The sequence below is a fragment of the Polistes dominula genome, unplaced genomic scaffold, assembly GCF_049000335.1.
Source record: "Polistes dominula isolate Pdom_NZ unplaced genomic scaffold, Pdom_raw_medaka contig_73, whole genome shotgun sequence".
In the NCBI taxonomy this organism is placed as follows: Eukaryota; Metazoa; Arthropoda; class Insecta; order Hymenoptera; family Vespidae; genus Polistes; species Polistes dominula.
In genome coordinates, this window is record NW_028300951.1 from 8,773,963 (window position 1) to 8,797,973 (window position 24,011).

Below are 24,011 nucleotides of genomic sequence, written 5' to 3' on the forward strand. Positions count from 1 at the left end.
TTATTTGAAACTTTCTTTTTCTGACAATCCTTTCTACGATTTTTAATTAATTTCATCGGAGTCAACAACTGGAAATTTAATTTATTTAAATATCCTTTTAAAACACGACTATTAAATTGTAAAACATTTTATTCAATATTTTCTAATTATTTATGTAATATATTAGAATTATTTTGTAAATCAATATCAAAGTGTGTATAGTACACTTATTACCAATCCACCTTGACAGATACTAATTTATAAATGTAATAAACATTATTTAATATTTTCTAATTTATTTATATAAAATATTAAAATTATTAGTTAGACCAATATCAAAGTAATACACTAATATTCTCTCTTATTAAATTACAATCAATAGTATTTTATTACAGTGAACTCAAACTGCATGCGTTTATTGTGTTATAGATTGCATAATGAATTGGTTTTGTCAAATTTTAATTTAAAATTGGAAATATTTAATTTATTTCAATATTGTTTTGTAAACACAACTATTAAATTGTAAAATATTTTATTTAATATTTTTTAATTATTTATATAATATATTAGAATTATTATTTAAAGCAATATCTTTTCTATTTTCTTGTTATAATATTAATTTAAAAATTCACGAACTTTTGGTTCATCTTAAAAAAATATTAATCTTTCTCGACCGATAACTAATTTATAAATATAATAAACCTACAATAAAACAACACATTTATCATGTATTACATATCATTTGATTTTATACATCAAACACGCATTTATCAAAAAAAAATATATGCAAAGGAGGATTAACGTATAAGAAAATGAACTTGTGTATGTGTGTAATAGAAAGAAGAACGAATAGGAAAAGATAAGAAAACGAATAATAATGTGAGAGTGAGTGAGTGAGTGAGTGAATGAGAGAGATAGATAGAAACAGATAAAGATAGTGATCTAATCGTTCGAAGAGGTTCGTATTCAGTGGCACGGTCGCGACCAGGCAAGCTCTTAAGGTCAATTCACTGGTGAGTTACGAGTCGCCGCAATAACGTATCAGCAGCTACGTATATGTGGCTTCGGGACGCGATTTTATCGTCGGCGCTTTCCTGCGCCCGGCCCCGGCCCCGGCCCCCAGCCCCCAGCTCGCATCTCCGGGCCCTGGTCACTCCGACCACTTCCGTTCGCGAACGTTTGCGGACTCTTCTTTTCTCTCTCTCTCTCTCACACACACTCTTTCCTTCATCTAATCTCTCTATGTGAACCACTAAACATTATTATTCTCTTCTACTGACACATTTCTATCTATTTTATACACATACATCTATTTCTATGTGTGTGTATATTTATATAACGTAATATATGTAATATAAGAAAATGAAAATTTGTAAAATTTTAATCTATTGTATACTAACAGAACCAAATTACTAAGATAACTTTAAATAATAATATATATATACCTAAATTGACAATACAAAAATTATAAATCACTAAATAAACTACTTTATCTTTTAAGTTTGAGAAAATAAAGTAAAATAAATACATTTCTATTCAGATCGGTTAAGTATTTATGACGTTTATTGCAGACAAACAATGTTAACTAAAAAACATTATTTAGTGTAATATAATTCTTAACTTTTGTTAATAACTAATATATACTAGTTCATTGAATTCGTATTAATACGGTCTATAATACTGTAAAGTTAAAAATATAGGGTGCCACTTAAAAAACTAAAGGTAATCTTAAAAAACATTACAAAAAACAATTTTTTAAAACTTTTTTTTTTATTACAATGTATAGTCAATCGAAAACAGATCAATTTTCATTTAAAGTATTTTTATGTCAGGTTATCACAAGTACTTGAAAAATTGTGAATACAGTTATATGGGACACCCTGTATAAATATGTGTATGAAGAACTTGTAATTTCTAACGTGTAGTAGTAATAGTAGTAGATTATGTGAACATGTGTCTAGTATGTATTACTTTTTATATAGTATGTAATATGTATGTGTGTTATGGGTTTTTCCCTATGTGGTTTTACATATACAATATATATATATATATATATATATATATATATATATATATATACACGTGTTGATTTCTTGTGTCTGTATTATATCTGAGAAGATTTGTTAAATACAATTGCATAGGTTTAATAAAAATAATCAGACAACATCTTGAAGCAATACGAATTATTATTGCATATATTTTGAAAAGGAAAAAGAAAAAAAGTGATTATATTAAAATATTAAGTCACACCGGAAATGCTTCATTTTTGAAATTGAAAGATATTATTAAAGTGGGCTAAGTTATGCAGAAAATTATAATCCTTAATTATCTTGAATGGAGTTAGTTTTGGTTGGAATTCAATTTCTTTTTTTCTTTTCTTTTTTTTTTTTGAGAAGAAAAAATTGATATAGTTCTTTTGTTTTTTAAGTTCTATTTGATTTCAATTTCGTATTTTTCTTCTCGTTTTACAATGGATTTTATTTTTAATGTAATTTTGAAATCTCGTTAAGCTAATAAGAATAAACTGAAACAATGTCGTTTGATAACAATTTTAATTATGACACAATGAAAATAGAATTGTTCTATATGAATTGATAATTTTTTTCTTCTAAATTAAAATGATATAATTATAAAGATAGTTAATACATTTTTAATTAATTGTTCATTATGTCATTTCAATATAACACACTTGACCTATTAAAATATTTCAATATATAATCTATATTTTTATAAAATAAAATGAAATCTCAAAATCAGGTCTTGCATACTATGATATTACAGATGACTTTCAGCAACCCTTACACAAACCTTTATCTTCATTTAAAAAGATCTGACATCCTTGAAAACCAATGACAAATCTTTGATAATGATCCACATAAGAATCAGAATAATAGTTGGACAAAATCATTCACTTAATGATACTATTAATACAATGCATAAAAAAAATTCTTGAAGAAATACCAAATAATAAGTTGCAATTATTTAAATAATAGTAATAGTTGATAAATCGTGTAAAGGCGTAACTACTAACACACTTGTTGGTGGTGTAGGAGGGGGAGGGATAGAGGTATGTAGGACTTTGTAAAAGTATTCGTATCGGTTGATATCCACGTGGATTAAATTCGACACGGAAACCAACGTTACACTGTGTGGGATTGGATAAACGTCACAGGGTCATTCGTTCGTTCGTTCGTTCGTTCGTTCGTTCGTTCGTTCGTTCGTTCGTTCGTTCGTTCGTTTAAAAGGAACGATCGTAAAAACGTAACTTTGTTATGCGTTAAAGCCGCAGTTATGGCTGCGGGTTTGTTCGTCGCGTACGTACGTTCTGCTGTACGCGTATGTTCGCGCGCGCACTTCATATATGTAAACGACAATTCCGCGACATTATTATCTCTCGTTCATCGTCGCACGCTCGTTATTGAGGAAGCACGATTATGCAATTTCGTCGCCGTTTCTATGACCGTATCCTAACTGAAGTTTCTCTATCCATGTTATATATATATATATATATATAAATGTAGATTTCGTTTGTTCCTAACCGCTAACCTCCAAAAGTACTTTATCGATTGTTTTTCAATTTTGAACACAACTTTGTATTCGTATACAGATATGTTTTTATTATATTAATTTATTTTTAAAATCATCAATTAATTTAAAAAAAATAAGGAAAAAGATTTAGGTAAGTCCAGCGCCATCTGTTGGCCAGAATTTTCTGTGAGTGCGCGAAACATTTGAACATAACCTAACCTTTATCTATACTACACGTAATATTTTGGCTCACATGAGCCACAGCAACGCATGGCTGGGTATAGCTAGTATATATATATATATGTATATGATACGTGTATGTGTACAGTATATGTATATATGTACGTGGACACCTACATTTCCATTTTTCAATATTTTTTTTTATTTTTTTTATTAATTAAAGTCTTCTATTTTATTCACATTTTATTAAACTTTGTCTCAGATACATGAACATCTCGTTCAACAAAAATTATGTCAATTTTCATTGAATTTAATTAATTAGAGCAACCGAAAGTTCGCGTGCATTTATTCTGTTGAAATTCTACTTTGAAACTGACAACACTGATTTTGAAAAAAACACAATGGATTTTTTTCTTTTTGTAAAATTTATTTTTTTGCTTTTTAATGATTAAAACAAGAAAATGTGCAAACTTTTGGTTCAGTCGGTTAGTTTGGTAAAAAGAATAAAATATTTGCTTCCTCAATAAGGTTAATATAATTTTCCTTTTTTTCTTTCTTTCTCGAAAGACGGATTGATTTGTCGATTAAAAAAAAAAAAATTTAGGATTCCTCTTTAACAAGAATAGATCTTTATCATTACATCAGTAGCACATTCCTGAGAAAGATAGTAATCATTAAAGAGAACCGTAATTGATCGTCGTCCACTTTCCGAGATTTTCTATTGAACGTCAGATGAATTGTCTCTTAAAGAGAATAAGGAAAAAGAAGGAGTAGGAGGAGGGGGATGAACAAAAGAGAGAAAAAGACAGAGAGAAAGATAACTAACTGGCTAGCTAGCCAGCTAGCTAGCTAACTCTGATAAAATGCCTTTTATCTCTTTTATATGATCGCGATTAGTATTAACTGCTTGACAGATCGTGAGAATTTACTGTGGCGTTTACAACGCGTTCGACATAATAATTTTGATCGTTTTAGATTATTCGAGAGAGAATAAGGGGAGAGGTAGGTGAGGAGTAGTGAAGTATCATCTTATTTTCACATGGCTATCATATGTTATTTTTTTTTTCTTTCTTTTTAATTGTTTTTAGTAATCATCTTAAAACATAAAACGATTTATTTTGCAAGCATAATAAAATTAGTATCGATAGGAATTTTTTATTATTTTTGTTTTGTTTTGTTAAAAATAATACGATTAACCATAAAAGCAATCGTTTGTCGTTAAAATATTTTGCAAATGTAATTTTAGAATATTTTTTTCTTTTATATCGAAATATTATTTATTTTTTATTTTTGTTCACATTGAATGGAACCCTCCCTTAAAAAAAAAGATCACTACGAATGAACCAAATTCTAGGCCAAGTTCACAATACAATACTTTCGTGAATGAATATGTTAGAAGCATAACTAGGGAAGGGGAGAACTCTTTTGTTTATTTTTTCTCGTGCGAAACGAAAAAGGGTGCGTAACCCTTCTAGAAAAAGAAAAGAAAAAAGAAGTTCTAAAAAGGGGGACCACGTAAAAGAGGATTTTTTTTAAAGAATCATGCTAACTTCTTTATATTTTATTATTATTATTATTATTATTATTATTATTATTATTATTATTGTTATTATAATTATTTGTATGATTTATTTTTGATAATAAATTTTTTTAAGGGCATTGGTGGTATATCTTAACAATGTATTCGTTGAATAACAAATAAAAAAAATATATCGTATATCGCGTGTTCAAAGTAAATTCTCCTTGACTCAGCTAATTTGGCCGCATAGCATAGTTCGTGTTGGTATCTGCAAACTGATCGATAAATGCACAATTTTTGCTGCATTTTGATTTTTACTAGTTAATATTATCAGTTAAAAAAAAAAACAAACAAACAGACAGACAGTGTGTAATAAAATATTCGTGTATTTTTATAACTCGTATATTGAATTTTGTAATTAGGGTGATGAATGGGATATAAAAGAGATGTAGAAAGGGAAAGGGAAAGAGAGAGATTTTTTGTTTATTTTATATTTTTATTTATATCCATCCCTCTCTCTAATTTTTTTTTACAAATTGTTGCACGTTTCTCCCTTCCCAGTTATTTACACGACAATTTTGTTAGCAAATTACACAGTTCACGTTCTACCCCTTAATCCCATCCCCCTTCTGTCTCTTTCTCTATCACTCTTATTTCTTGAATAATAATAATAATAATGGTCATTGAAAAAATCTTTTTTTTTAATTAACAAGGGTCGTTTGCGAATTTTAGGGTGCAGTTTTTTTTTTTAGTTGCATAATTCCATCTAATAATAAATCGACAACCATTATTTTAATTTAGTGATTACTCGTGAACATTAATTTTCGTTATTTTTCATTTATTTTATTATATGAAATCACAATTATGTGGTAGCAAACTCGTAATTTTAATCCATATCTTGCGAGATGGATCATGATAATAATAAAAATGACGAGAGCTCGGTGTTCTATTTAAAACAATTACGTTGTAAATTATTTTTTTAAAACTCTTCTCAGTTACATGAACACACACGTTGTTTTGTATTATTATTTTCTTTTTTTTTTTTTTTAACAAATACCACAATCTTAAATTCCGTTAACTTGAATATTTCATACGATATACATAAATCAAATAAACAACAAATTAATTATCAACTTGTAAAAAACTAATCCCAATTTGAAACTGTTGAGAATATGATCATTTGTCAAATAATTTTGATATTTGATTAATCGTTATTGTCATATAAGGAGTGTAATTTGGATTAAAAAGGTGGAATGGATGGGGAAGGTGGTGCAGGAGGAGGAGAAGAGAAAAATATAGATGAAAAAAAAAAAAGAGGAAAATGGGATTGCCATGAGAACGAGACTTTGTTCGAACGAAGGTGACGATTACCGAACGTTTGTTGGGGCCATTCATTTAAGCCGGCGTCTCCATTGAATCGGCCAACAACCGGAAATGGTAGTTATCCAAACACGATGAATTTCAACGAGGTCGCTATAGTAATCCGTGATGGGACATTCTCAAGGTGTCGTACTTGAAAAATTGGACACTCTATTTTCTTCTATTCGTTCTGTCATACGACTTTTTTTCCCCCATTTTTAAATATTTTTTTAACTCACAAGCGTGTTTCTTCAATCGATAAAATAGGAAACACTGTTTTATCATTTGGGAAATAAAACAAAATCGTTCGAAATCCATCCGCCATTTTGTATTATAATTTTTACAAAAACACATCACATACATACATACATTTCAAATCACTACTCGATAAAAATTCGTTTACGTTTTACTTATTATTATTATTATTATTTTTGTTCCTTTTTTTTAAGTTATTTTCACACGAACATCTCATGATTTTGTTGTGTCGCTCATTTATTTTTACAGCATGGCCGCTCAGATTCATACAGGGTCGCCACATTACCCAACATTCGCGACGACAACAAAACAGCCGATGGAATGTACAAGGTATTCAGGAAGGACTTCCGCTTCACATAATCTTTACTTGCATATCCGGTGTTGGGATGGTTTTATACGTCCAACATCATACGTTTTTCTTCGATTTCAAAAAATGAAGAAATGGGAAACAAGTTTAACTGGTTTCTCTTCAGATATTCTTCTTCTTATTCTTCTTCTACATCTATTTTTCATCTTTTCTATCTACTTCTTGCTAATTCTACTTAATCTCTTCAGCCATCTTTGACTTCTAACAATTTCCGGAACACTTTACTTCTTCTTCTTCTTTTTCTTCTTCTACTTCTTTTCTTCGTAATAATTTATTTGTTTTCATGCAATATAATGCAATCATTTAACTGGATTTTTCGGTATTTTTCTATTCTAGGTGTTGGTGTGTATATTGTCTTTACTATCTATTCTTATCATCAAAATTATCGAATGATGGTGGAACAAATGTAACGAAAATTCATTCACTATAATCATAGCACTAATAGCATTATTACCTTGCACTTTACATACGTCCAACTTTATTACTTACACTTCATATTCTTTAAACACTACTCTAATCTATCTTTTAAAAAACTTGAAGAGGAACATTAAACAGATCTTTGATCTGTTTTTACTTCCTTTTCTTTTTCTTCTTCTTCTTCTACTACTACTACTACTATTACAAATTCTAAGAACTTGATTGTACGTCGAACAAGGGACTAACAACGGTTATGGATTTAATCGAGGGAAAAACATTTATTGACCAATTAAAATATTTCTTTTCCAGCTACATCTCTCTTTTTTTTTTTTTTAAATGAATGTTTTTAAATAATCATTAACATTTGTTATTTTCTGTTTTGCCCTTTTTTTTCTACAAAATAGTCGCGGCGAAAGAACCCAAAACGGAAGGGAGAGAATTTGGACGATTTAAAGCAAGAGTTGGATATTGACTTCCACAAAATCACACCAGAAGAACTTTATCAAAGATTTCAAACGCATCCTGAAAACGTGAGTAAAATTAACGATATTACAATTATATATTCAAAAATTAAATATTATTTAGCTTAGTACAATACACAATTGGATGTTGAAATTTTGTACTGAATCAAAATGTTCGATACTTGAGAAAACAAACAACTCTAATCGTTGTTGGTATTTAAAGAATTAAATAAAAAAGTAGATGGTACGTTAGGTTCACGTTAAATGGGAGAACAAAAAATATATAATAAAAAAGAAACATTTCATTGATAAATATAACAAATGTGTATTTTGTGTTAATAGGGCCTCAGTCACGCGAAAGCAAAAGAAAACCTTGAGAGGGACGGACCGAACGCATTAACGCCACCTAGGCAAACCCCAGAATGGTTAAAATTCTGCAAGAATTTGTTCGGTGGTTTCGCTTTGTTGCTGTGGATCGGTGCGATCCTTTGTTTCATCGCGTATTCGATTCAAGCGTCGACGAGCGAGGACCCGAACGATGACAATCTTTACCTCGGCATTGTGTTAGCAGCTGTCGTAATAGTGACTGGTATATTCTCGTATTATCAGGAAAGCAAGTCGAGCAAGATTATGGAATCGTTCAAGAACATGGTCCCACAATTCGCGACGGTTATAAGAGAAGGCGAGAAGCTGACTCTGAGAGCGGAGGACTTGGTATTAGGCGACGTAGTAGAAGTCAAATTTGGTGATCGCATTCCAGCTGATATCAGGATTATCGAGTCGCGAGGATTTAAGGTTGACAACAGCTCGCTCACCGGTGAATCCGAACCCCAATCCAGGTCACCCGAATTTACGAACGAAAATCCATTGGAAACTAAGAATTTAGCATTCTTCTCTACTAATGCGGTTGAGGGTACGGCAAAGGGTGTGGTTATTTGTTGCGGTGATCAAACTGTTATGGGTAGGATCGCTGGATTAGCATCTGGTCTTGATACCGGGGAGACTCCGATCGCTAAAGAAATTCATCACTTTATCCATCTTATCACCGGTGTCGCCGTATTCCTTGGAATAACATTCTTTTTAATTGCTTTCATTCTTGGATATCATTGGTTGGACGCCGTTATTTTCCTTATTGGTATTATCGTCGCTAACGTACCAGAAGGGTTACTCGCTACCGTGACTGTGTGCCTCACCTTGACAGCTAAAAGGATGGCCTCGAAGAACTGCCTGGTTAAGAATCTTGAAGCCGTCGAAACTCTTGGCTCTACTTCCACCATTTGCTCAGATAAAACTGGTACCTTAACTCAGAACAGAATGACCGTTGCTCACATGTGGTTCGACAATCAGATCATCGAAGCCGACACTACGGAAAATCAATCCGGTTTGCAATACGATCGTACGAGTCCAGGATTCAAGGCATTGTCCAAAATCGCAACACTTTGCAATCGCGCAGAATTCAAACCAGGTCAAGATAACGTGCCCATTCTACAAAGAGAAGTCAACGGTGACGCTTCCGAGGCTGCCCTTCTAAAATGTATGGAACTTGCTCACGGTGATGTCATGGGTATGAGGAAAAAGAACAAAAAGGTCTGTGAAGTTCCCTTCAACTCAACCAACAAATATCAAGTCTCTGTCCACGAATCCGATGATCCTAATGATCCAAGACACCTATTAGTGATGAAAGGTGCACCGGAAAGAATTCTAGACAGGTGCTCGACCATTTTCATTGGCGGCAAGGAAAAAGTATTAGACGAGGAAATGAAAGAAGCATTCAACAATGCCTATCTTGAACTTGGTGGTCTCGGTGAACGTGTACTTGGCTTCTGCGATTTCGTACTGCCCTCCGACAAGTTCCCAATTGGTTTTAAATTCAATTCTGACGATCCCAACTTCCCGGTTGAGGGACTCCGCTTCGTGGGACTCATGTCTATGATTGACCCGCCCAGAGCTGCGGTACCTGACGCGGTCGCTAAATGCCGATCCGCTGGTATCAAGGTTATCATGGTCACCGGTGACCATCCAATCACTGCCAAAGCCATTGCCAAATCCGTCGGCATCATCTCTGAAGGTATTCATTTCTTTGTTTGTTTATATATAAAATAACGTTTAAGAGAAATATCATTTAGATGTATTTTAAAACTTGTTCTAAAAAAACTGAGCCCTCAATTTGTTGAAAATTTTATATTTATTGTACGTAAAATTACTAACGAATCGTTGTTATTTTTTTGTTAGGTAACGAAACCATCGAGGACATTGCTCAGCGGCTTAACATTCCCGTATCCGAGGTTAATCCTCGCGAAGCTAAGGCCGCAGTTATCCACGGAACCTCACTCAGGGAACTGAATTCCGACCAATTGGACGAGATCCTCAGGTACCACACCGAAATTGTGTTCGCTCGTACCTCGCCTCAGCAAAAACTTATTATCGTCGAGGGTTGTCAACGAATGGGTGCCATTGTAGCCGTAACTGGTACGTTTAAAAATTTTCAATAAAATCTAACCAATACATCAATTTGATCGAATTAAAATACTTTACGTTTTGTGAGATAAAACATTTGGAAATGATATTATAAGATAATAATATTGTTTTGTTTTTCTTTCCAGGTGATGGTGTTAACGATTCGCCCGCTTTGAAGAAAGCAGATATTGGTGTAGCTATGGGTATAGCTGGTTCTGATGTCTCCAAGCAAGCAGCCGACATGATTCTACTTGATGACAATTTTGCCTCGATTGTTACGGGGGTTGAGGAGGGTCGTTTAATCTTCGACAACTTAAAGAAATCTATCGCGTATACTTTGACTTCGAACATACCCGAGATCTCTCCTTTCCTGGCTTTTATTCTCTGCGACATACCATTACCACTTGGTACCGTCACTATTCTCTGCATCGATTTGGGAACCGACATGGTAAGTTATCATTCTTATTTCACATTAATTCTTATTATTATCATCATCTTTTATTTGACGAATAAAAAAAAGAAACAAATAGAACAGAATTTTCCAGGAAAGAAATTTTTCTTTGATTTTTGTTTTTTTTCTTTCTACCAATTGGAAAATGGTTGAGACACGGAGACACATTCTCATTCGTTTGTTTGTTAACTCTTCAAAAGAGAAAAACGAAAGAATTGAAATATTAAAACGTGTCTCTTGGTCTCTCATGGGATAATAATTATTGTCTTTTATTTTCATTTTTCACTGCAAATTATTAGACCAACATGTGGCGAATGTATATATTATTATTACATTTATCTATCAACAGGAAACAACAAAAGTATAAATGATTGTATTAAAAAAAAAAAATCCAAAGCTAATCGAGCATATGTTATAGTTGTTGTTTCATTATTGAATTGTTTTTGGAAGATGATCGGGACAGATTTGATACATCCATCAACAGGAAAGACACGACACAACAGATTCTGATATATTGTGATAATTTTTAAACAGACGTGTTTTGTTGTTAAAGAAAATTCATGATTGTCAGGTACCAGCAATATCTCTGGCTTACGAGCAAGCGGAATCCGATATAATGAAGCGACAGCCACGTGATCCTAACCACGACAACCTCGTTAACGAAAGGTTCGAGGTTTATTTTTTTGTTTTTGGATAGCCCCTCTTAGAAGAAAAGAAAACAAAAAGAAAAAAGACTAAAAAAAAATTATACATTGGAACAAACAAAATTATTGTTTCCTACTCTTAATGGCTAAAACTTTTGGATTATCGTAAAAGACACAAAACAAAATATCCCTCCTGAGTTGTCAGGTATTTTAGAGTGCTCCGGTATTTGCAGTAGTGCTAGATGTTGGCCAACCCCTACTACTACGCACTTCTTTGATGACGAACGAGTATATTTAATTGTCACCTTAATTTTAATATTTATTTTTTAGGTATTATCCAAAAACCTATGGATTTTTTCAAATGTATAATCAAATGATTTTTATTCAATCGAACACGGGTATTTCAATTTGTTAAATTACGATATTTGAATTAATTTTCTTTTTAACACTTATTCGACCACGCGCGCAGCAGCGAACTGTAAGAGCAGCATTTACAAAGTAAAGCACTGCTTTTTTTTGTCCATTTCGTGGTTTTTCGAAGAATATTATAATAACACATATATTAATCTGCACGATCGACCCCTTTCATATATTTGTCTACATTGAAACGGGGAGATCTCCCCGATCGGTCGGCTAAGTGTTAAATGATGTGTTACTTTTATTTTGAAACAAAAAAAAAATGAAAATACCCGTGATCGAGAAAACGTTTGAAAATATATTTATTTACAGGTCTAATACGAAAAAGAAAGAAAAAAAAAACAAACAAACGTTTCGCAGATCAAATCAAAATCACACAGGGATAAGAATCTCGGGGTGGCAATCCTAAAAAAAAAAAAAAACATCCAATCCCAAATTGACAAATCCTCGGAAATAATTTGAACAAGAAAAAGAACCTCTTCCCTCTACCCAACAAAAAAATGAAAAGAACAAAGGTTATTTTAACCCAATCCAATTTATAATTTGTTCATTATTTATTTTTCAGTTTTGTTTTTTGTTTTTTATTTAGAAAAGAAAAAAAAACTAATATCATTATATATTTGAGTTATTGCGCTTCGTCATGTATTTTATTTCATTAATTCTCAACACCAAGGATGCTGACACGTGTTTTATTCGCAACATAACAATTATAATTATTACGATTATTAATAATTATATTTTTAAATTCGTTCATATTAATTTTTATCTTCCTTTCTTTCTGTTTAAATCATAGTAGATCCACGTATAGATGATTTAATTATTTTGTTGTTGTTGTTAAATTATTCAAATTATTATCAATCATAGAAAAGAATAAAAAAAAACAAATGATACGAATGAAAAAGACAAATTATATGACACTTTGGTAGCAGATTATTAAAATTTGATGATTGATTGAACAGTTTGGAGAGTCAGCATGCTTGCGTTTTTAAGGCCACACACATCTCGATACGACGTTTTATTCTTGATTTACATGTTGTATCCTCGTTGTTACTGAGCTTCTTGATAATGTGACGTCAGGTACCCGCCATCTCACTAGCCTACGAGGAGGCAGAGAGCGATATTATGAAGCGACAACCACGAAACCCCTTCACTGACAAGCTAGTTAACGAAAGGTAAAACACATCATCAACAAACATAAACAAATCTTCACCAGAAAAAAAATACTACTCTATATACAACAGTGATTACTTTTTCTCTGTGATTCGATATTAAGGGTTTTCATCGTTTTTGTGATCAAAAAGAAATTAAAAAAAAAAAAAGAAAAAATACAACAACATTTTCGAAGCTTCTCAAAAAGAATTTGTTAAAAAAAAGGGGGATGAAAGTGTAAATCAAAATTTCAACCTGAAGGTATTTAATTTCTATTAATATTTAATATAAATATTTAATTTATATCATTTAATTAAAAATGTTCTTCTTGCGATGGTATTTAATTGTTAATATAAATTTTAAAAGAAGGAAGAGGGAAGCTTTGAAAAATTTGATCACTATAACGTGATTACTCTTATCTAATTGTCTATTTATCTTTCTCTCTCTCTCTCTCTCTCTCTCTCTCTCTCTCTCTCCCTCTCTATTTGTCGATATATTTCTTAATCGTTATACTTAAAGAGTAATTCAATTATGGTTAATCTATTATGGTAGTTAGTTCGTATTATACTTTGTTTTCGTAATATTATCGTACATTGTGACACTGAGAGAAATTTTTATCTATAAGTAAGAAAAAAAAAAAAGAAGAGAAAACATTTCACATACATTTAAACGCGTTTTACAAATATACTTACACGTACACGTACACGTAATTATTTACATTAATGTACACCTAACACGTTGGACTCATTGAATACGAAAAACGGACAGTTTCTCTTTGCTCTTCGCACGTAATTTTCATTGATCTCTCTTTTTCTATTTCTTTTTATTTATTTTTTTTATTCTACAATCTATACTCTCACAAATAATATACGTACGAAGGAGTCAAGGGAAAATCAATGGGTAATTCAAGAATGTGAATTAATTGATCCTTTTCATACTTTACTGTCAAATATATTTCTAAATGATTTTCATATATATATATATATATATATATATTTTTATAATCCTAAACACACACACACACACACATGTGTATTAACATATGCATAAGGAAATCAATTTCCTGAATATTGGTGTCTAAATAAAAAATAAAAATGTTCATTATATATAAAACATTTTGAATTTGTGTAAAGAAAAAATAATGAAATTACGTGTGTGGTGTAAGATTGTAGATGATGATACATACGAACACATGTGAATTAAATTTGATTGTAAATATTTGTACAATTAATTGGATAAAAACCAAAATGTTAAAAGTAAAGTGGATTGGGACCAATTAAATCGAATGTTCTTGATTACTCGAAGTCGTCTGAACACGGTAGGATTAAATTTAACAACAAGGTAAAGGGACATAATGCACGAGGTATATATATATATTTGTATAATTATAACACACATGGTCTCTCAGGGGATTGGTTGCTGGGTATCAGGAAGCTTTGTTATCAGAGTTTGTTCTTCTTTGTCTATCTCTCTCTCTCTCTCTCTCTCTCTCTCTCTCTCCTTCTCTATCTCTATCTATCTTTCTCTAAATATCTCTAATTTTCTTCTAATTTACCTCTTATCTTATAATGCTATTCCTTTCTAATTGAAATTATTCTTGTTGCTCAAGAATTATCAAAATAAGTCCACTTTATATCGAAAACTTTATTCCAATGTATTTAATTTAATTGCTTTTATATTTTATTTATTTTTTTATCTTATTTTTGATTTATGTTTAATTTTTAAATAATTATATATTATTATTATTATTATTATTATTATTATTATTATTATTATTATTATTATTATTAATTGAAAGATATATAATTATTTTTAAAAAATATGCAAATACTTCTTAAATATTTGCATTTAATAATTTATTAATTATTAAAATTTATGTAATATAATTAATTAAATTATTAATAAATTATATAAATAATTATAATAAATTAATTATATAAATTAATTAATTATTGCATTAAGTATAGATTTATAATTTTTATTAATTTATTTTCTAATTAAAAAGAGCAACTGAGGATACTCTTATCTTCTCTTTTCTCTCTTTCTCTCTCTCTCTCTCTCTCTCTCTCTCTCTCTCTCATTTGTACTTTCTTTCTATTTCTGTAATTCTCTTTCTCTCGAATATAAAATGAAATAAGAAAATCAAAAAGAGATCTCCACGAAAGATGTGTCCCCTCGAATCGTATTTGTGGTATTTCGTTCTAATTTCAAGGTAAGCTGATTCTAATCTCGATCTTCTAAGCTTTCTCTCTCTCTCTCTCTCTCTCTCTCTCTCTCTCTGTCTCTCTTTCTCTCTTTTTCTTCGTCTACTTCAATTACTTTCTTATTCTCTTTAATCTCATCTTTCTCATCTATTTCAATCATTTCCCAATTCTATTTAACATCTAACTTTTTCTACATTCTTTTTATTCGTCTATTTCAATTACTTTTCTAATTCTATTTGATCTCTCTCTCTCTCTCTCTCTCTCTCTCTTTCTCTCTTTCTATTTGTATATCTTTTTTATTTACCTATTTTATCTCTCTTTCTTTTTCTCTCATTATATTCTTCTTTATCTATTTCAATCACTTTTTCTAATACTATTTGATCTCTCTTTATATCTTTACTTTTTATTTTTCGTATATTTCAATTATTTTTCTTATTTTATGTTGTATTTTTCTCTCTCTTTCTCTCTCTTTTACTTACTCTTACTCTTTCTCTATTTCTATTTCTGTCTTTCTCTTTGTTTGAATTAAATCTATAAAAACGTTTCTGAGCTCTTCTTCTACAACTCTTTTTTTTAAAAAAAGAAATTCATATAAACTTAAAAATATGTATGAGAAAGTTTGGCCTCCTCGTGATCCATGATGATTGATGATGATGATGATGATGATGATGATGATGATGATGATGATGATGATGATAATGATGATGATAATGATGATGATGATCCAGCATACAAGGATTTTCAGGTGTATGATTATTCGCACAGCTCTTCTCGATTAAATGATAGCATTATCCTTTCTAAACAAAATCGCATGGTCGTTCGATATATACTATATTTATATCACCTATCAGCATTTTATTATTTTTTTTACTTTTCCATAATTATTATTACTATGATTATTCTTGCCTACCTTCTTTCTTTCTCTCTCTCTCTCTCTCTCTCTCTCTCTCTCTCTCTCTCTCTCTCTTTCTTTCTTTCTTTCTTCTATTTTCCTCTATTTTTCTATATCTTTCTATACATACGCATATATATATATGTGTATATATACATAAGATGATTCACTTTACAGGAAGAATTGAAATAATCAATATTTTACGTCTAATAACAAAATGATTCATATATACCATTATTTTTTCTTATCTTACAATTAATAATTTTTTTCTTTTATTAATATAAAATAAAATATATATAAAAATATAAATATAAAAAATATTATATAAATTAGCATAATATTATATAAATATTATGCTAAAAATATAAATAAAAAATATAAATATAAAAATATTATATAAATATTATGCTAAAAATATAAATATTATAATTAGTATAATATAAAAAATTATTCGATGTTTATAAGTTACGTGTGTATCATCCTGTATATAAATTTATACATATATGTATATGTATATAAATATTTTCCAGTTTCAGTCAATTGCCCTAATATCTTTTATTAGATTTTTTGCAAATTAATAATGAAGTGACCAAATGAAAATTGATATTAGATCTTAAATAATTTACTTATCTTTTTTTTTTAATTTAATGCAATTGATAAAAATTTGAATTTCAAAAAAAAAACAGGAAAAATTCTAACAATATACTTTTTAAAAATATTCATTTTTCAATTGGACACTATTTGCGATTATTATTGCGATTATTATTGACATTCCTATTTATGTTATTTTCTTTCCCCCTGTTTTCCTTGGCTGCCTCTCTCACGCCACAAAATCCAAATTTTTTAATCGTTTCTGTGCCTAGCTCGAGAGATCGACATTGATTCTTTTTTTTTTTATTTAATTTTTTTTTTTGGACATTGTTGTGTCGTATTTCAATATTTTGAAAAAGTGACAACCAGTGATTCAATTGATTACAAATTTGTCTTCAATAATTTAATCATCGTTTTTAAATATATGTGTTATATATAATATAATATATAATAATGTTACATTTTAAACCAAAACAACAAAATTATGATTAATATAATTGATTTTCAGTTGTATCATAGGTCTGCACTTTTTATAATGATCGTCAAACTGTTGATTGTGTAAATGCTTCGTAAAAAAATTTGGTCTCCTAATATATTCCTATAAATTTATTATTTAATAATTTTTTTTCTCTATTTTTTTTCTACATATCTTGTCGTAAAATACGAACATTTAAATATTATATTTATACAAAGAGAAAAAATAAATACATAAAAAAAAAGAAGAAAAAAAATAAAGGAATATAATTAATTTTAATCGGATTATAATTTAAAATCGTTTGTAAATTTTCTATCAACAGTTTAATGAGACGTATATTTGATTAAAAAATGAAATGCAAATTTGTTGGAAAGATATTCTTTACAGCAACTCTACCATTCTTACTTGATCATCGTTTAAAACGATTGATGCAGAAAAGTCTCATGTTTCTCAATCAACGCTTTAGGTATCACCTTTCAAATCTTTTTATATCTACTTAATTATTTACTTACTTACTTAATTACTTAATTTTCTATCCTATCTTACATAAAGCTTGCGACAAAGTTCGAGATCGTTTGAACCCTAAAGTACGATCGTGCACGCCTGATTGAATCTAATCATATTTTTTCTATTATACTTACATTAATTATTAATAATAATAAATTTAAAAATTTCAACCAAAAATTTCGTAATTTCCTTTTGAAATTATTTTATTATCACACTAAATAATTTTCTTTCGCGTCTTTTCTGTATCAAACAAACATTTTTCTTCTTATTATATATAGATATATATATATAGAGAGAGAGATATCTTTTTTATATACTTTATATTATACAATTCATAATATACATTATGAATCAAAAGTTTCTAAATGATTTTACAAAAATTAATCTATTATAAGATTTTCACAAATTCTTTTTAGGCTTAATTATCAATTTTGTTCTTTCAGACCATACAAATCGCGTTGATATTCACAAAATCTTGGCGAGCCTAAGAAATTTTGAGAAAATTCTATAATTTTTTTATTAATTATCTAGGAACTTTTGAATCATTTTTATATACATATGCGTGTATAGTATACAGTATACATATATATATATATATATATATATATATATATATATATATATATACATATATATCCTTCAGATCACAGAACGAGAGCTACGATTTTTCTTAAGTATACATATATATATTTGGTAATATTTTGGTAGTAGGAAATTTCGTGGATGTAACTCGTGTGAAAAAAAAAATCAACAAATTATACAAACTACAAAATTTGATAATTTAAAAAAAATGATAAACGCCGTTTACATCGACGTTATTTCCAATTAGAGAGCTAGTTTAGTTGAATTTCCGATCAATCTTAATTACATGTGTGTATATTTATAAATATTTTTCATATATATATATATACAGGATACCTCCCCAAAAGGTCAGGACCAAATTAATTTCGCATGTTAATTAAAGAAATCAATTAGGTCAAGAAAGTTCATATACAAAACTTATATCCGAAAATGTTTTGATCGAAAAGTCGGTCAAAACAATTTAGGGATATAAATTGTTAATCAATTTTATTGACTAAGTTGATCTCATTTAAACAAGTGGTATAATTTTTGGTTCTGATTTTGTTTATATATATCCCGTATGTATTTATTTATTGTATATATAGAATGGGATATTCGTATATATATATATAAATCTATATTTATTATTCTAATATTCAGTAATAACCCCTTGTGTCATCACAACTGCAAGCCAACATTTTACTTATTATAGTTTATACTCTTTTTACTATTTTTATATTACATATATATATATATCTAATATCTATTGTCACAGTTGCTGCAGTTCACAGTTGCTACCTTCTGTAATTACTATTACTATCATCACTTACTATTACCTATTTATTATTATTATTACTACTACTACTACTATACCACCACTATTACTATTACTACTGCAACTACTACTATTACTACTACTATTACTACCACTATTATTACTATTACTACTGTTTTTTATTGCCACCACATCACTGCAAGGCACCTTTATAAACATTTGGGCCTCATGATAAAGAACAACTTCTATACCTCTCTTGCAGTTATTTTAATTATTTACAGTAATCTATTATTTATATATATATATATATATATATATATATATAAATATCATGTTTTTTATTATGTAATGCGCTGCCTTCGCCGCTGCCTTCTTCTACCACCTTCTTCTGCGACTGGCAACTATTCTAATGGGTGCTGAACGGCCAACATATTTTGCAAAATATCTCTCTCTCTCTCTCTCTTTCTCTCTTTCTCTCCCCTTCTCTATTTTACCTAATGCAATTAAAGAAAAATGAAAAGAATCTAAACAAAAAAGAAAAAAAAAAGAATAAGTACGTGCAAATATTTTTTAGATGAAAATTCACCTCAATTATTTATACGTTTTATTAAAAATATATATATAATAATTATATTAATAATAATAACAATTATAATAATAATTTATGAACGTGTGTAGCGAGGAATAGGATTGACGCCATTTTCGTTTGGATTTAAAACTTTTTTTTTCGTTTTTTTTTTTTTTAATATTATTTAGAACGTATAAATAAAATAATGCTCTCATGCATCGTCGCGAACGAAGAAGAAAATTAAAATTTGTTCTTCCAATCCTTTTTTTTTTTTTTTTCGGTTTCCGTCATAATTTTCTCGTGAGATTTTGTTCGAATGAATTAGTTTTTAATTGAAATTTTGCGTTCGTTAAATATATAACATTTGTTTTTCTTCGTCCGTGTGTGTTGCGTGAGGGTGTTACGTGTCGTGTTTGTTTTTACAAAAAAAAAAAAAAAGAAAATTATTTGTTATACTAATAACTTATAGGTGTCGAAAGTTTTTGAACAATATTTTTTAATTTTAATTTTTTAGAAAAAGTGACGAAAGAGAAGGGAACTAGTTGTTGAATAATTTTACCAAATACAGATACTTCTTTCAAATTACATAACGAATAATCGAATTATCGAGGTGAAAGTAAAAATACCTACCCTTCTCCTACCCCCCCCCGTTCCTTTTTTTAAATCGTGTATTTTACAATTATTTTTTTTCTTTAAAATTCGACCATAAAATTCGCACACAAAATTTTTCTCCTGGTGTTTGGTTTCATTAATTTTTTTCTATTGAAATTCTTTCAACAGAAAGCACGATGCACGGCTGAGTGCCAAAGTGACGTTTAACAAGTTGAAATAATAATTTTAATAAAAACAAACAAAGTCAAATTAAGTTAAGTAGAAAAAAAAAACAATAAAATATTATCAAAACAAAAATGCATTCAACGTGTTAAACAAACTTTTGCTTCCTTTTCCTATTTTCTTTTTTCTAATCAGGGTGATGGTTTCTTTTTTTTTTTTTTTTTTTAATAAAAAAGGAAAAAATTGTAAAGCTCGCTTATTATATATTTGTAAAATATCAAGCTTATTATTTTTTTATTCGGCTAATATATTTTCAATTCCTCCCTGGTTCACGAACATTTGAAAAGTTCAATTTTTATTCCAATACCTGTTGTTTCTATCTCTTTCGCTCGCACTGATATCTATGTCTATATATATATATATACATGTGTACATATTTTCATATGTGTATATAATATATACATACATTAACACATTACATACGTCGTCATAAAAAAAAAGAAAAAAATATTGCACAAATTTTGAAAACGTGCTGAAAAGTTTCATGCAAAACAATATTGCAATGTGTTAATAAACATATTCACGATATATTTATAGGACATGTTATTATATATTATATTAAATATATATATGCATATACATATACATATGTATGTACGTATGTTACCGTAAAAAATAATATAATTCGATGAATTCATGAAAAATCCTAGACATTGCATACAATAACAACAAATTTTAGGAAAAACATATAAAAATAATTGTTTTAAAAAAATAATTAAATAAAATACGAATTCACAGAATCCGATTAATCAAAGTATTGTTTTACTTTCATATTTTAATTGGAAGGTGTATAAATAATTCATAAGTTAACTAATGATTTCATGAATTCATGGATTTCATGAATTCATGGATTTCACGTTTTAATGGTAACATACATACATACATTCATACAGAAATATATGTATACATATATATATAGAGTTTAATTTTATTTATACGTAAATGTACATATATATATATATATTTTTTTTTTTAATTTTGTTTTTCTTTAAAAAAAAAAACCACGTTGGGGTCAGTGGTATAAATTTGTCTAATGATTGGTGGATGGCAGGTGCCGGCCATCTCGCTAGCCTACGAGGCACCGGAGTCGGACATTATGAAACGGCAGCCGCGTGATCCTTACAGAGACAATCTAGTCAACCGAAGGTGGGTTTCCTAACTACCCACCACAGAACGAAAACCTAGAGAAATTTTTCTCTATGCACTCATCCAAAAAAAAAATAATAGTAAAAATTAAAAATATAGAACAAAAATAGAAATGATTTATGTACGATCAGACAAAGTACAAAATCAACGAAATAGAAAAAAAAAACAAAAGAGATAATTATTTATTTTGAAAAATTATATTTTTTATAATAACGAAAAGGAAGGAAAAAAAAAAGAAAAGAAAAGAGAAGAAACAAAATGCAGCCCATTCACAACTCTCTCTCTCTCTCTCTCTCTCTCTCTCTCTCTCTCTCTTTCATTCATCCTGTCGTATTTTTATTTTTTATTTTTTAGATCTCACGTTCATCTTGTGTCATTTTTCATCAGGCCAACTCAATCATTCTTTTCTTTTTTTTTGTTTTTTTTTTTTTTTAAATTAGATGATTTTTTTTTTTTTTATTGATCATCGGTGGCCAAACGTACATTTGATTGGAAATTATTTTATTTAATTATTATTTAAATTTAAATGAATTAAAACAAAACAATTATATACCATTTCCTCAATATAAATTTGGTTTACAAATAATCTCTTTGTTCTTGTTCATTAATCAAAATTTAGTCTTCGATGATAAATTAATAATCCATCGTTTTGTCGATGGTTCATAGCCGGGGTGCTTTTAATTAAAACTTCTAACGAAAATAATCTTCATTTCACGTAAACATTAATTAAATCTTTCATTATATGAAAACGGTGAATCGAACGGTAAACGAAATTCAATTATATTTTGTTCTACTCCTATACAATTACGCATTGTTACATTTTTATTTCCTTCAAAGAGAAAATTAATTAATTATTATTCCATTAAGACTAGATGAAAATGAATTTCAATAAAATTCGATATTCACGTTTGGTCGCTAAAATTTTCACGACGAATTTTCATATATATATATATATATACATGAATACATAATTGTTAAATCATCGATCATTAAATCATAATTGTTACACTATAACATCAAAGAGCGTCTACCGATAATCCTTTAAAATTAATTCCATCGAAGAAATCTCTAATAAAAAAAAATAATATAATTAATTTCGAAAATGATACCAAAAGAATTCGCGATTCAGATTTATTTATTAATTTTATTAATTTTATTTCAGATCTATAAATATAGTCAACGAAAAGAAAAAATTATCCTACGTATCCATAAATATAACGTGGATTAATAATTTGATAAATAAATTATTGCAAAAAAAAAAAAACTAAATTTCGGTAAATGCTCAAAACTATAGCAACTTTTCTTGATCATTCTCTTTCTCTTTTTTTTTTTTTAAATATACATATACAATGTATATATTTCCAAATCAATCTAATCTATCTATCTATCTATCTATCTATTTATCTATCCATCTATCTATTTATTTCTGTCTATATTTCTCTAGGATCATTAGTTGTTATAATAGCACAGCAAATCATTTCTCTTCTTAGGACTTTCTAATATGACATGTTGGGAATGCCGAATGCTTCGTTTTTTAGTCACACACACACACACGTGTTTCTTTCTTTTTTTCTCTAATATTTTAGAAAGCGTCGCTGAAAACATGTGTATGAAAATGAATTTATTTTTCCCACCATCGGGGAAAAATGTTTTATATTCGCATAATTGCTTGCGATTATTCATAATTCTCTACGTGTTTCTTAAGTTTTGTTTCTATTTTTTTTTTATTTTTTTTTTTATTATTTTTTTATCGATCATTTTATAAATAAAGCACCGCCGCCACAACCACCACCACCCACGAACAATAACCGTGCACGACAATAATCAATCACAATTGGCAACGATTTTCAACCCTTTTGCATTGAAATCAAATGTTGTCGTTTCTTTTTTTCTTGTTTGCTTTCTGAAGAAAAATAATTTCAATTTATTACGAATTATTATTATACAATAATGTACGTGCAAAGGGTTAATCGTTTGCCACTCATTTTTAGAAAGAAACAAAAAAAGAAAAAATATAGAAATATTAGTATAGTCAAAAACCGAGCCGCTTTTGGACATGAATTTACGATGCACGGCCTCGCAAAAGCATTTAAAAAATTCTTAGAAAAGGGTTTGACAAGTAAAACAAATTTTTTTTTTTTTTTCTCTAAAATACACCGTAGTATTACTAACAATTATTCGGAAGAAAAAAAAGAAAAAGATTGTAATTAGTTTTAAACGATAATTAATTGGAATTAATTGGAAACGTAATTGCGATAGAAATATCTTCAGAAAT

General features: G+C 28.9%; 1 protein-coding gene across 6 annotated transcripts in view; it reads left to right on the top strand.

Moving 5' to 3' along the window:
- The window catches only part of Atpalpha (sodium/potassium-transporting ATPase subunit alpha), a 90,578-nt gene that overhangs the window by 58,031 nt on the left and 8,536 nt on the right, over positions 1 to 24,011 (top strand). For 2 of the 6 annotated variants that reach the window (XM_015323700.2, XM_015323703.2), the window contains exons 2-7: positions 7,070 to 7,150; positions 8,009 to 8,134; positions 8,408 to 10,133; positions 10,298 to 10,534; positions 10,669 to 10,970; positions 13,112 to 13,206. In XM_015323700.2, coding sequence (XP_015179186.1) covers positions 7,070 to 7,150; positions 8,009 to 8,134; positions 8,408 to 10,133; positions 10,298 to 10,534; positions 10,669 to 10,970; positions 13,112 to 13,206 — 2,567 coding nt within the window. Of the gene's footprint in view, positions 1 to 7,069; positions 7,151 to 8,008; positions 8,135 to 8,407; positions 10,134 to 10,297; positions 10,535 to 10,668; positions 10,971 to 11,544; positions 11,640 to 13,111; positions 13,207 to 21,641; positions 21,737 to 24,011 lie in introns of all 6 variants that reach the window. The other 4 variants (XM_015323704.2, XM_015323706.2, XM_015323702.2 and 1 more) reach the window with 3 other exon arrangements.